General features: G+C 39.4%; 2 protein-coding genes across 2 annotated transcripts; both read left to right on the top strand.

The window, feature by feature from the left end:
- Window positions 1-616: 616 nt before the first annotated feature.
- LOC120107488 (protein DJ-1 homolog A-like) lies at window positions 617-7,132 on the top strand. Its single transcript, XM_039120776.1, has 8 exons — window positions 617-808; window positions 898-1,098; window positions 1,185-1,334; window positions 1,666-1,848; window positions 4,005-4,085; window positions 6,053-6,253; window positions 6,337-6,477; window positions 6,596-7,132. The coding sequence occupies exons 1-8, from the start codon at window positions 632-634 to the stop codon at window positions 6,794-6,796; spliced, it is 1,335 nt and encodes a 444-aa protein (XP_038976704.1). The 5' UTR covers window positions 617-631; the 3' UTR covers window positions 6,797-7,132.
- Window positions 7,133-8,201: 1,069 nt separating this feature from the next.
- On the top strand, window positions 8,202-15,064 carry LOC120103754 (protein DJ-1 homolog B-like). The gene is made up of 9 exons (XM_039120777.1): window positions 8,202-8,376; window positions 8,531-8,700; window positions 8,789-8,989; window positions 9,076-9,225; window positions 9,552-9,734; window positions 12,058-12,138; window positions 14,102-14,302; window positions 14,382-14,522; window positions 14,648-15,064. Exons 2-9 carry the CDS (start codon window positions 8,677-8,679, stop codon window positions 14,846-14,848), a joined length of 1,182 nt encoding a protein of 393 aa, XP_038976705.1. The 5' UTR covers window positions 8,202-8,376; window positions 8,531-8,676; the 3' UTR covers window positions 14,849-15,064.
- The last annotated feature ends 659 nt before the right edge of the window (window positions 15,065-15,723 follow it).

Here is a 15,723-nt window from a genome sequence, read left to right as displayed (position 1 = left end):
TGTGTCGTATGGGAAGGGTTATGCTACTTATAATTTGCAGGCAACTAATATTTAATCGAAAAGAGATTCTCGAACAGATTATTCAATAGCCTTTTGATTCATTGGCTCATTGCCTATGCTAAATTTCATCCTCTCCTTTTGGATTGTTGGCAATTGTTGCATTTATTATATTTATATATATATATATAGAGAGAGAGAGAGAGCATAGTATTTTATATAATCATTCATGCATGATCAACGTCATAGTTTTTTAGGACACATCTTTCTATTCCTATTGAATTTATTATTTATATAAATTACTTTAAAATGTATATTTTTAAATAAAAATAAGTTATATTAAAGTAATAGCTGATGGGTTTCGATCTGATCAGTTTAGAGGCGCACCGAAAGATGGATAGGGCCGGACTGTATCTTCCGCGTGTCCTTCGTACGAATCTACCGTTGCCTTCTTAACTCCGCCATTCATCAATCAGTACAGCTCTCAAAGCAACGGTGGACTGGAGACTGCATGAACCATCCCCAGATATTTGTATTTTTATGACTAGCGGATTGAGTCACAAGCAGAACGGGTACGTGCCAATGCACCACAAGCAGCAGCACCCTAACCCTCCCTGGTTAGGCACGCGTATACATGACGCGAGCCCCGCTCCTCTCATCAAGAAACCTTGGCTCGGATGGCCACGCGTCATCTCGTCCCTCTCCCCCTTCCGCTCTTCAAAAACATCTCCTCTCGAAGCATCCGGGGATCACTTCTCTCCCCACTGCGCTTCGCGAGCTCGTCGTCCATGGCTTCTCCTCCCCGAAGAAGGTAGCCTCTTCTCCTCATCGCCCCTCTAATTTCCCTCAAAACCCTCCTCGATTCCTCGTTTCTCTGACGCCTGTCTGGAATCCGACCAGGTCCTGGTCCCGATCGCCAACGGGACGGAGCCGATGGAAGCGGTGATCACCATCGACGTCCTCCGGAGGGCCGGCGCCGACGTCACCGTGGCATCGGCGGAGAAGGACCTCCGCGTCGAGGCCTGCTGGGGAATCAAGATCGTGGCCGACGCCCTCGTGTCGGACTGCACCGATTCTTCCTTCGACCTCATCTCCCTTCCCGTGAGTTAGCGAGACTTACTTCGAAAGATTTGGTTGCCGAATCCTTTTTCTGGGGCTCTGACTTGACTTTCTTGGATTTTATGTAGGGAGGGATGCCAGGCTCGGCAACTCTTAGGGATTGTGGAGCCTTACAGAGCATCGTGAAGAAACAAGCGGAAAAGGGAGGGCTTTACGCCGCGATCTGTGCCGCCCCGGCTGTGGCACTGGGATCATGGGGTTTGCTCCAGGGTTTAAAAGTGAGATTCTTGATCAGTGACCTTTGTTCAATTTTTATTTATTAACATAAAATTTTAATAAGAAGTTCTTTTCCTTTTTTTTCAATCTTTACGTTTTATTAAATTTCAAGAAGCTCACAACGATTTAATCAACTAGTGATTGCGATTGCGATTACGATTAAGTTTACAATTCAACAATTTTCTGTCGCCCTCTGTACGTATTTCTAAATTTGTGGCTGCTTCTTAGGTTCTAATTTCACCTGTCATTGTCTGAATTTGGTCTAGTGATGATGTTTGTTGTTGTTCAATATTTCTTTCTTTCTTGTTTTTGGCCTAAATATTTTCCCGACAGGCAACTTGTTATCCTTCATTTATGGAGAAGCTCCCTTCTGAAGCGATAAAGGTAGAATCAAGGGTGCAAGTGGATGGACGTGTAGCCACAAGCCGTGGACCAGGAACAGCTATCGAGTTTTCTTTGGCTTTGGTGGAACAACTATATGGAAAAGAGAAAGCTGATGAAGTTGCAGGGCCTATGGTAATCTGTGTTCTTCAAGAGTTTTGTTTTTTTCTTTTAGTTATTTATGCCTGTACTTTCATAGACCTATAATGGGAAAGAGTGCCAGCTAGACACTTGTCACCCTTGCCATCCCAAGTGTTAGGGTGTCCAAAAGCGCCTGACGCTTCAACCTCATAAAAACCAAACACAGGGACACTTTATTGCAATCGATACACATCAAGACGAGTATAGATACATATTTTGACTACTAGACAAGTGGACCAGTCAATGTTGTGTTTTTGGAGAAAGACATTCATGTCATGTTATAATTTGCGAGGAAGAAGAAGAATATATAAGATTGCACTGCATGTGTTGATACTTCGGGATAATACTGTCTATCATGATCAATGGAAAATGTAAACGAATCGTCTCATCTCTGCAATAATGCATGCATACATACATAATGTATGCATATATAAATTGCAAAAATAAAATAAATAATAAGTCTTATGGGAACTAGAGAAGAGGGGGATACACCTTGTAACATTGTGTGACTGATATAAGCAAGCAAGGACTAAAGTGCAATTTCCCATGCCTGTGCCAGTCATGGGCTGGCATGCTACTCGTGCCAAATCATTTGCCAGGGCTTGTGGCAACTGAAAAAGGATTGTGCTAGGTCAGTGTGTGTCAATCAGACATATACATATGAAGCTAGGTTACATATTCTTGTACTGTGATGGTCCCTTACTGACATGTTACATATTGTGCAATGCTAGCTAGTGTCATTGAAGAAAAACCATTTAATGCCAAGGTGGCTAGTGTTGCATACATGAAAATACAGGGTAAAAGAATGGATGAAGGTGGAGCATTCTATGGGCTTCGACATAAAATGGAATGTTGAATAGGATCATTGTTGTAGCAGAATAAATTTAAGAACCTCATTGCTTGAATCATAAGGTGATGGATAACGAGTTTAAGGTTGGCTGGGGATAGTTTTGGTACAATATAGGCACATGACTATGCTTGAAGGGTTTGACCTCGAACAGAAGCACCTTACTTAAACATTCACTATAGTTCTAATAAGAATAAATCTTCAATTAATACAATCACAGAATCACTACATGAAGAGGAACACATTCCTATTAGCGTTGGTAGCAATTGGTGATAGTAAAACTAGAAGGTATCAATGTGAAGCATGAGTAAGAGGGGAGCACCTGATGAGCTGATCATTGCGCAAAATTTCTTAATTAAAAGCTGTTATCATAAGTATGATTGACATATAATGTTTATTATTGCTAACTTATATTTGTAGAAAATTGTTACTTACTCCTTTTCTAGTCAGCGAAATGGAACATAAGGTATGGAAAGAAGCTTTATGATGCAATTTGAGAGAGCTTATGTTTATCGTTCCCATTTATATCTTGACTTATGTTTCTTTGATATGTTCATAATCTCAAGTAGAAACCATTTTTTCTTGCTTAATGTAGAGTGTTTGCTGGAGTGAGTTATTCTATATTCACATAATTACTTTGCATGCTATCTTACACAAAGAAGCATTGGTCTTTCGTTATTCTTACAGAGCTAAAGCGCACTGAAACATAACTTGGACCCAAACTAGGAATGCGCACCTGTTTACATTGCATTGAATGACTCAGAGTTACTTTCAACACTAGCTATGTTTTTTCATTCCGAAGAAGAGCTTGAGTCTAATGGAAGACCAAAGTTTGGTTCTTCTTCATCAGCACCTAGGTTACTCTTTTTTTTCCTATTCTGGAGTCACCATTACAGCCTTATAGTCATGAAGGATGCTGCTCACCTGCCTGGACCTAATGATCACAGTAGGATGTTTACCTAGGATGGGACATCTGAAAGAGTGGTCATTCTCCTTTCCTGTAAATTTAGCATGTAGAATGTTCATATGTTATTAGATTTTAGTGAGCCATGAGTTGTAAATTTTCAAAAATGTTATGCTTTATGTGCAATTCCACTGAGCTGTATTTTATTGAGGCCAACTGCTAAGTATATGTTCTCAATGAATCTTAAGCTGTGTTATGTGCGTACATGAGCTAAGAAGAATTTATCCTCATTTAATGTTCTTACTGCCTTGAAAAGTTTATTTTCTTTTAATCCAAATACATTTCTTTTGTGATTGTGCATCATACTTGCTAATGAATGATGACTGGTTATCTATTTAGGTGATGCGTCCTCATCATGGGGCCGAGTTTGCTATGACTGAGCTAAACTCGATCGAATGGAAAATTAATAATACACCTCAGGTAAGTCTGGAAATCCAGTATTGTTTGACCTTTCTAGCATATGCCTTTCCTTCATTGCTTATTGCTTCCTCTTTTATTCTTTTAGCAATAAAATTGTGTTTGCTGGCTTTGTTTTGTTTAGTTTGCAATTTCTTACTTAAAGTAGACCGTCTCATTTGTTATTTTTTTTATAGACTTTCAAGTCAACGGTATTTGAACTCCCTGCAGCAGTCGAGTTTGTAGTTTGAGCACTTTCTGACTGGATTGTGTGTTGGAGAGAACTTAGGAAAATTAAAGATAATGAAGAACAGTGACAATGCAAATGATTAAAGAAAAGACTAAAATAAGGCAACATAAAGATATTAAACACTCATATGCATTGCAAGGCTGTTAGCCATGCTAGGTCAACCAACTGATGCAAAGTGGATTCAGAACAGTGAATGTGAAAACAGACCATGAGGGGTAATTAATTTAACTGAAGATTCCATAAAAAATGATGTGAATCTTGAGAGCATCCTGACAGTCTTTTGATCAAAATGAACTTTGGTGAAGCCACAAAGAATACAATTCAATGGTGTATCAGCCTTGTTCTGATGGCCTTATGTGCTTTTGAAGCTGGCCTTGTTTGAACAACAAAGAGGGGAATGCTGAAGGCAGGGGGTTGTTGGAAACCAAATAATTTCAAGAGCCATAAACTTTCAGAAGGGGTCTTACTGGAGATGTTTGCAGACAAAAGTTGATGACAAACTGCAGTTCGTCACTCTTCTTCTTTCATGTCCGATAGATGACTGGATAATATGCAAGCATTGACGTAAGCCCTTGTGCGTGCTTGACCCTCCAAAGTATATGTATGCTGTCATATACAGGCACTTTTTTGTTATAGTGGATGCAGAAACATGGCACAATGGTGACCAAGTGTTGTTACCCAAATGTCAACTCTGTTAATGTGGTCAAACTTTGGGGTCTGGGGAGGGAATCAACTAGGCCATGTTTCCATTTGTTGTGGGTGTCTCAGGAGGGAATCAGCTAGTACGTGTGGAGGGCAACTCATTAACAATCATCGGACAAATAGGGAAGTGGGATGGGGCCATTCTTGTTCCTTTGAGATAGTACTCTTCATTGGAGCGTCACTCTGTCAATGAGGTATCAGATATCAAGTTCACTGGTAGGGATGTTAGGCTGTTAATTGGTTTGTGAAATAAGGCACTCTATGGTGGATGGACCAAATTAAATTTGGCCTGAATTTTTTTCCCCAGACAATTCAGATTACACGAAATACTATGAGAGGGTACAACTTAGCATAGGTGGGTTGTGGTTAACCACTATTGTATGGGAAAAATTGTAGGAGACAATTTCTTGGTGCGAAAACCGTCCACAGCCTATTTTATTCATAGGAAAGTTTGCTGGATTCACATCCCTGCATGGACAAGTGATGTACGCCAGTAAGGAAAAAGAAAATGAGGAGCATTTTGAATACATAATGTGTGGCTCTATGTTGTGTTTGATGCTACTTGTAGTAGGAAGAAAACAGATGGCAAGAACTTAGAATGGCAGCAAGAAGCTGCAGTTTTATTGCAAGCAAAAGTTGTGCATGAAAATATAAATGCTAGGAACCTAAGATTATGCAGCTTCATTCTTGATTGAATATTATGCAATGCGTGTTTCACCCTTTTCTTGCCACATTGCTAGCTCATCACAAAATGCTATCATAAATATGATAGCCTTTATTCTTGGATAAAGTTGGACTCGTGATAACTAGCTTGTTGATAACCCTACTGCTCCTGTATCTTGTTTACTTATTTTATAATCGTCTTTTATTGATGGGCACTAGATATATTTTAATTAAATTAAGTGAACTTGCAAAATGATAAGATGTTGACATGATGACATGTATGCTCCTCTTATTTTCAAAAAATATGGTATCCGTTTCTTTTCTATAGTAAGTAAAGATTTCTATGTTAACATTAGTCTCTTTACTGTGTCTCCAGATTCTTGTGCCAATAGCCAATGGCTCAGAGGAAATGGAGGCTGTTATGATCATTGACATTTTACGCAGAGCAAAAGCTAATGTCATAGTTGCCTCAGTTGAAGATAAGCTGGAAATTGTGGCATCCAGGAAAGTGAAACTAGTAGCTGATATGCTCTTGGATGAGGCTGTTAAGCTGCAATACGATTTAATTGTTCTGCCTGTAAGTTGTGCCAGTCTAATTGAACTGTTACCCTGTATCAGATCTACCTGTAAACTGTCTCATGCCCTTTTATTTGTTTACAGGGTGGACTTGGTGGTGCCCAAGCATTTTCTACTTCAGAGAAGCTTGTTGATTTACTCAAAAAGCAAGCAAAATCGAAAAAACTTTATGGGGCAATATGTGCCTCTCCAGCTATGGTCCTTGAGCCCCATGGCTTGCTTAAAGTATGACTGCCATGTCTCTCTCTCTCTCTCGTGCCCGCCCCCCACCCCCCCAACACGCACACACTGTCACAAAATAAAAAAAGGGACAATCTTTTAACCTTGGCATGTTCTCCTGTAGGGGAAGAAGGCAACAGCATATCCAGCCATGTGCAACAAGCTTTCAGATCCAAGCGAATGTGAGAACAGGGTTGTGGTTGATGGGAACTTGATCACGAGCAGAGGCCCAGGGACATCCATGGAGTTTGCACTGGCCATTGTTGAAAAGCTATTCGGTCGACAGAATGCCCTGAACCTTGCGAAGACTCTGGTTTTCATATGAATGCGCTGAACTTTTCCAAGTCTCTGACTGCAGAGGTATTATGCGACTGTGAGGTAGTTCCTGTGTTTTGAGGGAGTGTTACTATCTTAGTCAGTTGGTTCGGAAGTTGGTTCAGCGATAGATGTGGATTGTATAAAGCTTGTGAATTGGGATAATGTTGTTTGAAGTACGAGTATCAGCTGCAGCTTGATTGCGGTATGTCATATATATCCTTTTAATCGCTAGTTTGGTATGTTGGTTTTTTTGGAAGTAGGAACGTGTCGCATGGTTTGATGGGCCTGAATAAGGGCTTGTATTCTGAATGCTAGGTCCAGATTGAACATCATTGCGACAAATTACTCCTGACTTTAGACATGCAATTGATGTGGAGCGGTGATATTCATCTAGTCATTTTGACTGAATGCACCTGGGTGCATTTTTTTTTCTCGTACTACGGGGAAATCTTGTATTTAGTTTGGAGGGCGAACGGCAACTTAGGAGGTAGAAAAGGGATTGGCAAGGGGTTTACTGGAAAAACAATAATAATATCATGAGGAACGGTTCATTCAGGATCTAGTCCTTTTCCGTATTTCTGTGGCGATAATGGTAAAAATGCTATGCACAACTTGATCCCCGTGTTCTAAAAGTTTTTTCATTCTCATTAAGTGCCATTTTGGTCGTGGATCGAGAGATTGATTTACCACTCTATATGGTGACTATGTAACTATTATTTTGTCACAATAAAACATGTAAAACATAGAATATTGTCAACTATTCACCTCACATGATTCGATAGAATGACTGCTGGATGTTTCCATAGTCATGCAGTCACTGCATGGAAGCTCGAATTTGGGATTGTAATATATTTTAAAAAGATGTGAGGGATTTATATTTTTTATTTGGTATCATGAGTTTATAATTGTTATATATTAACTTTAGAACTATTATGCAGTCACTAAAATTTAAATAAAATTTGAAAATCAAAATTATTGCTGATCTCTTCATGGAGCCTAAATTAGTTTTAGGTCCAATAATTATACATGGCTGTCATTATTATTTACATTTTTTAAAAGCTGCTCCTATTGATACTGCTGCATTACAAGCCTTATGGCTAAGAATCTTATGATTTCTATAGGAAAGAGATGAAATCAACCATTTATTATACTAACTTTTTCAAAAGAGCAAGCAGATAAAATATTATGTATTCTAGTTCCAATTGGTGAATGTTGTGATAGGTTGGGATGGGGTCTACTTTTAGTTTTAGGTTGCGCGTCAAAGTTTAACATTTCTATAGACTTTTTTTACCTACATCTTGACCGAATCATGGCATTGCTTTATTTTGGAAATTGCGTGTTTATCCCAAGATCGTATTATTTATATGAAAAATTGCTTGATAAACAAATCATAGCACTGCTTTGGTTTAGAAATTATGTGTTCATCCTAAGATCATATTATTTATGTGAAAAATTGCTTGGTATCGTTTACTATGCAAAGAAATTTTGCTTCACCGTAGATTTCATATCCTAGACTATTGTGATTTATATTCTGATGTAGAGGAGTCCATTCAACGTGTTATACTCCATTGTCATATGGCAGCACAGGTACTGAGAATAGTCTCAGTTTCAAACTTGTTGATATTTTCTTCATTATTTTTGGATGACTTTCTTGAGATTGTTAGAGAAAGATTTTCTTCTACTATAAGGTATTCTAAAGCAATTTCCATTTGTTATATTGCTCGTCGCATTTGGCTAGCAGGAAATGAACATATATTTCAAGGATTGGGACAAAGTGCTTGACTGATTTTGCTCGTCCCATGTTGCTTCTCCTCTCCCCCATTCCTCTCCTCTCGAAGCATCCGGGGATCACTTCTGGCCCCACTGAGCTTCGCGAGCTCGTCGTCCATGGCTTCTCCTCCCCCGAAGAAGGTAGCCTCTTCTCCTCATCGCCCCTCTAATTTCCCTCAAAACCCTCCCCGATTCCTCGTTTTCTGACGCCTTTCGGGAATCCGACCAGGTCCTGGTCCCGATCGCCAACGGGACGGAGCCGATAGAAGTGGTGAACACCATCGGCTTCCTCCGGAGGGCCGGCGCCGACGTCACCGTGGCATCGGCGGAGAAGGACCTCCACGTCGAGGCCTGCTGGGGAATCAAAATCGTGGCCGACGCCCTCGTGTCGGACTGCACCGATTCTTCCTTCGACCTCATCTCCCTTCCCGTGAGTTAGCGAGACCTAGTTCGAAAGATTTGGTTGCCGAATCCTTTTTCTGGGGCTCTTAATTGACTTTCTTGGATTTTATGTAGGGAGGGATGCCAGGTTCGGCAACTCTTAGGGATTGTGGAGCCTTAGAGAGCATCGTGAAGAAGCAAGCGGAAAAAGGGGGGCTTTACGCCGCGATCTGTGCCGCCCCGGCTGTGGCACTGGGATCATGGGGTTTGCTCAAGGGTTTAAAAGTGAGATTCTTGATCAGTGACCTTTCTTCAATTTTTATTTATTAACATAAAATTTTAATAAGAAGTTCTTTTCATTTTTTTTTCAATCTTTACGTTTTATGAAATTTCAAGAAGCTCACAACGATTTAATCAGCTAGTGATTGCGATTACGATTGATTTTACAATTCAACAATTTTCTGTCGCCCTCTGTACGTAATTCTAAATTTGTGGCTGCTTCTTAGGTTCTAATTTCACCTGTCATCGTCTGAATTTGGTCTAGTGATGATGTTTGTTGTTGTTCATTTTTTCTTTCTTTCTTGTTTTTGGCCTAAATATTTTCCCGACAGGCAACTTGTCATCCTTCATTTATGGAGAAGCTCCCCTCTGAAGCGATAAAGGTGGAATCAAGGGTGCAAGTGGATGGACGGGTAGTCACAAGCCGTGGACCAGGAACATCTATGGAGTTTTCTTTGGCTTTGGTGGAACAACTATATGGAAAAGAGAAAGCTGATAAAGTTGCAGGGCCTATGGTAATCTGTGTTCTTCACTTGCTGAGTTTTGTTTTTTTCTTTTAGTTATTTATGCATGTACTTTCATAGACCTATAATGGGAAAGAGTGCCAGCTGGACACTTGTCACCCTTGCCATCCCAAGTGTCGGGGTGTCCAAAAGAGCCTGACACTTCAGCCTCAGAAAAACCAAACACGGGGGCACTTTATTGCAATCGAAACACATAAAGACGAGAATAGATACAAATTTTGACTACTAGACAAGTGGACCAGTCAATGTTGTGTTTTTTTGGAGAAAGACATTAATGTGATGTTATAATTTGCGAGAAGAAGAAGAATATATAAGATTGCACTGCATGTGTTGATATTTCGGGATAATATTGTCTATCATGATCAATGGAAAATGTAAACGAATTGTCTCATCTCTGCAATAATGCATGCATACATATATAACGTATGCATGTATAAATTGCAAAATAAAATAAATAATAAGTCTGATGGGAACTAGAGAAGAGGGGGATACACCTTGTAACATTGTGTGACTGATATAAGCAAGCAAGGACTAAAGTACAATTTCCCATGCCTGTGCCAATCATGGGTTGGCATGCTACTCATGTGCCAAATCATTTGCCAGGGCTTGTGGCAACTGAAAAAGGATTGTGCTAGGTCAGTGTGTGTCAATCAGACATATACATATGAAGCTAGGTTACATATTCTTGTACTGTGATGGTCCCTTACTGACATGTTACATATTGTGCAATGCTGGCTAGTGTCATTGAAGAAAAACCATTTAATGCGAAGGTGGCTAGTGTTGCATACTTGAAAATACAGGGTAATAGAGTGGATGAAGGTGGAGCATTCTATGGGCTTTTGACATAAAATGGAATGTTGAATAGGATCATTTTTCTAATAGAATAAATTTAAGAACTTTGTTGCTTAAATCATAAGGTGATGGATAACGGGTTTAAGGCTGTCTGGGGATAGTTTTGGTACAATATAGGCACATGACCATGCTTGAAGGGCTTGACCTAGAGCAGAAGCACCTTACTTAAACATTCACTATAGTTCTAATAAGAATAAATCTTCAATTAATACAATCACAGAATCACTACATGAAGAGCAACACATTCCTAGTAGTGTTGGTAGCAATTGGCGATATTAAAACTTAATAAATCTTCAATTAATACAATCACAGAATCACTACATGAAGAGCAACACATTCCTAGTAGCGTTGGTAGCAATTGGCGATATTAAAACAAGAAGGTATCAATGTGAAGCATGGGTAAGAGGGGAGCACCTGATGAGCTGATCCTTGCGCAACATTTCTTAATTAAAAGCTGTTATCATACGTATAATTGAAATATAATGGTTATTATTGCTAACTTATATTTGTAGAAAATTGTTACTTACTCCTTTTCTAGTTAGCGAAATGAAACATAAGGTATGGAAAGAAGCTGTATGATGCAGGCGATACGGGGGATACTGCATCACCTTGGCACAGAGTCCTTGAGCTTGGAAAGAAACTTTAGGGTGTCCATATGATCACCATTCTCAATGATAAGAAAATATATATGATAGCTAACTAGCGACTTGTTATTTCTTATCATTAAGAAGTTGATGTCATGACAAATGTAACTTTCTACTGTTTTTTCCAAAATCATTTTTGCATGCTTACCTGCATATTCATAGTTATCTTTGTGTATAAACAATCATATGCTATGAAATGTCAAGGATTTGACTGCTTCAAGTTGTAGGAATGTGCACCTGTTTACATCACATTGAATGACTCAGTTTCTTTCAACACTAGCTGTTTTCTCCACTCCGAAGAAGAGCTTGAGTTTAACAGAAGAGAAACGTTTGGTTCTTCTTCATCAGCACCTAGGTTACTCTTTTTTTTTCCTATTCTGGAGTCACCATTACAGCCATATAGTCATGAAAGGTGCTGCTCACCTGCCTGGACCTAATGATCACAGAGGGATGTTTTAATCAGAACTAGGCTACCTAAGATGGGACATTTGAAGAAAGTGGTCATTCTCCTTTCCTGTAAATTTAGCATGTAGAATGTTCATATGTTATTAGATTTTAGTGAGCCATGAGCTGTAAATTTTCAAAAATATTACGTTTTATATGCAATTCCACTGAGCTTTATTTTATTGAGGCCAACTGCTAAGTATATGTTCTCAATGAATCTTAAACTGTGTTATGTGCGTACATGAGCTAAGAAGAATTTATCCTCATTTAATGTTCTTACTGCCTTGAAATGCTTTCTTTCGTTTAATCCAATACATTTCTTTTGTGATTGTGCATCATACTTGCTAATGAATGATGACTGGTTATCTGTTTAGGTGATGCGTCCTCATCATGGGGCCGAGTTTTCTATGACTGAGCTAAACTCGATTGAATGGAAATTTACTAATACACCTCAGGTAAGACTGGAAATCCAGTATTGTTTGACCTTTCTAACATATGCCTTTCCTTCATTGTTTATTGCTTCCTCTTTTATTTTTTAGCATTAAAATTGTGTTTGCTGGCTATATTTTGTTTTCTTTGCAATTTCTTACTTAAAGTAGACTGTCTCATTTGTTGATTTTTTTTTTATAGCTTTTCAATTCAGCGGTATTTGAACTCCCTGCAGCAGTTGAGTTTGTAGTTTGAGCTCTTTCTGACTGGATTATGTGTTGGAGAGAACTTAGGAAAATTAAAGCTAATGAAGAACAGTGACAATGCAAATGATTAAAGAAAAGACTAAAATAAGGCAACATAAAGATATGAAACACTCATATGCATTGCAAGGCTGTTAACCATGCTAGGTCAACCAACTGATGCAAAGTGGATTCAGAACAATGAATGTGAAAACAGACCATGGGGAGTAATTAATTTAACTGAAGCTGCAATAAAAAATGATGTGAATCTTAAGAACATCCTGACAGTCTTTTGATCAAAATGGACTTTGGTGAAGCCACAAAGAATAGAATTCAATGGTGTATCAGCCTTGTTCTGATAGCCTTATCTGCTTTCGAAGCTGGCCTTGTTTGAACAACAAAGAGGGGAATGCTGAAGGCAGGGGGTAGTTGGAAACCAAATAATTTCAAGAGCCATAAACCTTCAGAAGGGGTCTTACTGGAGATGTTTGCGGCCAAAATTTGATGACAAACTGCAATTTGTCACTCTTCTTCTTTCATGTCCGATAGATGACTGGATAAAATGCAAGCATTGACGTAAGCCCTTGTGCGTGCTTGACCCTCCAAAGTATGTGCGTGCTTGCACAACACCGAGTCACCATTGTGCTACATTTCTGCAACCACTATAACAAAAAAATGCCTGTATATGACAAATGCCAACTCTGTTAATGAAGTCAAACTTTGGGGTCTCGGGAGGGAATCAACTAGGCCATATATCCATTTGTTGTGGGTGTCTCGGGAGGGAATCAGCTAGCATGTGCGGAGGGAACTCATTAACAATCATCGGACAAATAGGGAAGTGGGATGGGGCCATTCTTGTTCCTTTGAGATAGTATTCTTCATTGGACCGTCACTCTGTCAATGAGGTATCAGATATCAATTTCACTGGTAGGGATGTTAGGCTGTTAATTGGTTTGTGAAATAAGGCACTCTATGGTGGATGGACCAAATTAAATTTGGCCTGAAATTTTTTCCTCAGACAATTCAGATTACATGAAATACTTTGAGAGGGTACATAGCTTAGGTGGGTTGTAGTTAACCACTATTGTATGGGAAAAAAATGTAGAAGACAATTTCTTGGTGCGAAAACCATCTACAGACTATTTTGTTCATAGGAAAGTTTGCTGGATTCGCATCCCTGCATGGACAAAGTGATGTACACCAGTAAGGAAAAAGAAAAAGAGAAGCATTTTGAATACATAATGTGTGGCTCTATGTTGTGTTTGATGCTACTTCTAGTAGGAAGAAAACGGATGGCAAGAACTTTGAATGACAACAAGAAGCTGCAGTTTTATTGCAAGCAAGAGTTGTGCATGAAAATCTAAATGCTTAGAACCTGAGATTATGCAACTTCATTCTTGATTGAATATTATGTAATGCATGCTTCGCCCTTTTCTTTCCACATTTCTAGCTGATCACAAAATGCTATCATAAATATGATAGTCTTTATTCTTGGATAAAGTTGGACTCGTGATAACTAGCTTGTTGATAACCCTACTGCTCCTGTATCTTGTCTACTTATATTATAATCATCTTTTATTGATGGGCACTAGATATATTTTAAGTAAATGAAGTGAATTTGCAAAATGACAAGATGTTGACATGATGACATGTATGCTCTTATTTTCAAAAAAATATGGTATCCTTGTCTTTTCTATAGTAAGTAAAGATTTCTATGTTAACATTGGTCTTGTTACTGTGTGCCCAGATTCTTGTGCCGATAGCCAATGGCTCAGACGACATGGAGGCTGTTATGATCATTGACATTTTATGCAGAGCAAAAGCTAATGTCATAGTTGCCTCAGTTGAAGATAAGCTGGAAATTGTGGGATCAAGGAATGTGAAGCTAGTAGCTGATATGCTCTTGGATGAGGCTGTTAAGCTGCAATACGATTTAATTGTTCTGCCTGTAAGTTGTGCCAGTTTAAATTGAACTGTTACATCAGATCTGCCTGTAAACTGTCTCATGCCCTTTTATTTGTTTACAGGGTGGACCTGGTGGTGCCCAAGCATTTTCTACTTCAGAGAAGCTTGTTGATTTACTCAAAAAGCAGGCAAAATCGAAAAAACTTTATGGGGCAATATGTGCCTCTCCAGCTATGGTCCTTGAGCCCCATGGCTTGCTTAAAGTATGACTGCCATGTCCTCTCTCGTGCCCTCCCCCCCCCTCACACACACACACACACACACACACACACACACACACACACTCAGAAAATAAAAAAAAGGACAATCTTGGCATGTTCTCCTGTAGGGGAAGAAGGCAACAGCTTATCCAACCATGTGCAACAAGCTTTCAGATCCAAGCGAATGCGAGAACAGGGTTGTGGTTGATGGGAACTGGATCACGAGCAGAGGCCCAGGGACATGCGAGGAGTTTGCACTGGCCATTGTTGAAAAGCTATTCGGTCGACAGAATGCCCTAAACCTTGCAAAGACTCTGGTTTTCATATGAATGCGCTGAACTTTTCCAAGTCTGTGACTGCGGACGTATTATGCGACTGTGAGGTAGTTCCTGTGTTTTTGAGGGAATATTACTATCTTGGATTATGTATAAAGCTAGTGAATTGGGATAATGTTGTTTGAAGTACGAGTATCAGCTGCGGTTTGATTGCGGCATGTCATATATATCCTTTTAATCGCCAGTTTGGTACTGTTGGTTTTTTGGAAGTAGGAACGTGTCGCATTGTTTGATGGGCCTGAAAAGGGGCTTGTATGCTGAATGCTTGGCCCGGATTGAACATCATTGCAACAAATAACTCTACTTTAGCCATGCAATTGATGTGGAGCGGTGATATTCATCTAGTTATTTTGACTGAATACACCTGGGTACATTTTTTTTTTTTTTCTCGTACTACGGGGAAATCTTGTATTCATTTTGGAGGGCCAACAGCAACTTAGGAGGTAGAAAAGGGATTGGCAAGGCGTTTACCAGAAAACAGAATAATATCATTGGAACGGTTCGTTCAGGATCTAGTCGTTTTCTCCGTGCGTAATGGTAAAATGCTATGCGCAACTTAATCCCCGTGTTCTAAAAGTTTCGTCATTCTTATTAAGTCCATTAGAGGTTTAGCCAGTTTGCAGTGTGGTGTATGAGGTTTGCAGTGATTAGTAAGGCTCGAGACACATCGAAAATAGGCTGTACGGTCTAGGGATAAAAGCGCTTGACGTGGTGAGGCGATAGAAGTAATATAAATGGCCAAGATTGATTTATATGCTTGGTGGGTTGTGTAGGGGGTTAAGAGACCGTCTTGCCTTTACGGAATCATATTGCAAGGTTTGAGTTGATTTCAAGTAATGTTAACGTAGCCAAGCTTCCTGTTCAGCTCA

The sequence above is a fragment of the Phoenix dactylifera genome, unplaced genomic scaffold, assembly GCF_009389715.1.
Source record: "Phoenix dactylifera cultivar Barhee BC4 unplaced genomic scaffold, palm_55x_up_171113_PBpolish2nd_filt_p 000881F, whole genome shotgun sequence".
In the NCBI taxonomy this organism is placed as follows: domain Eukaryota; kingdom Viridiplantae; phylum Streptophyta; class Magnoliopsida; order Arecales; family Arecaceae; genus Phoenix; species Phoenix dactylifera.
This window is presented reverse-complemented; position numbering and strand designations above follow the sequence as displayed.

Excerpts from the sequence above, each read along its gene's own strand:
- LOC120107488 (XM_039120776.1), top strand. The coding sequence starts at position 632 with ATGACGCGAGCCCCGCTCCTCTCATCAAGAAACCTTGGCTCGGATGGC. Across the intron at positions 1,335-1,665 it reads GTTTGCTCCAGGGTTTAAAA|GCAACTTGTTATCCTTCATT; the intron begins GTGAGATTCTTG and ends TTTTCCCGACAG. Across the intron at positions 6,478-6,595 it reads AGCCCCATGGCTTGCTTAAA|GGGAAGAAGGCAACAGCATA; the intron begins GTATGACTGCCA and ends GTTCTCCTGTAG.
- LOC120103754 (XM_039120777.1), top strand. The coding sequence starts at position 8,677 with ATGGCTTCTCCTCCCCCGAAGAAG. Across the intron at positions 9,226-9,551 it reads GTTTGCTCAAGGGTTTAAAA|GCAACTTGTCATCCTTCATT; the intron begins GTGAGATTCTTG and ends TTTTCCCGACAG. Across the intron at positions 14,523-14,647 it reads AGCCCCATGGCTTGCTTAAA|GGGAAGAAGGCAACAGCTTA; the intron begins GTATGACTGCCA and ends GTTCTCCTGTAG.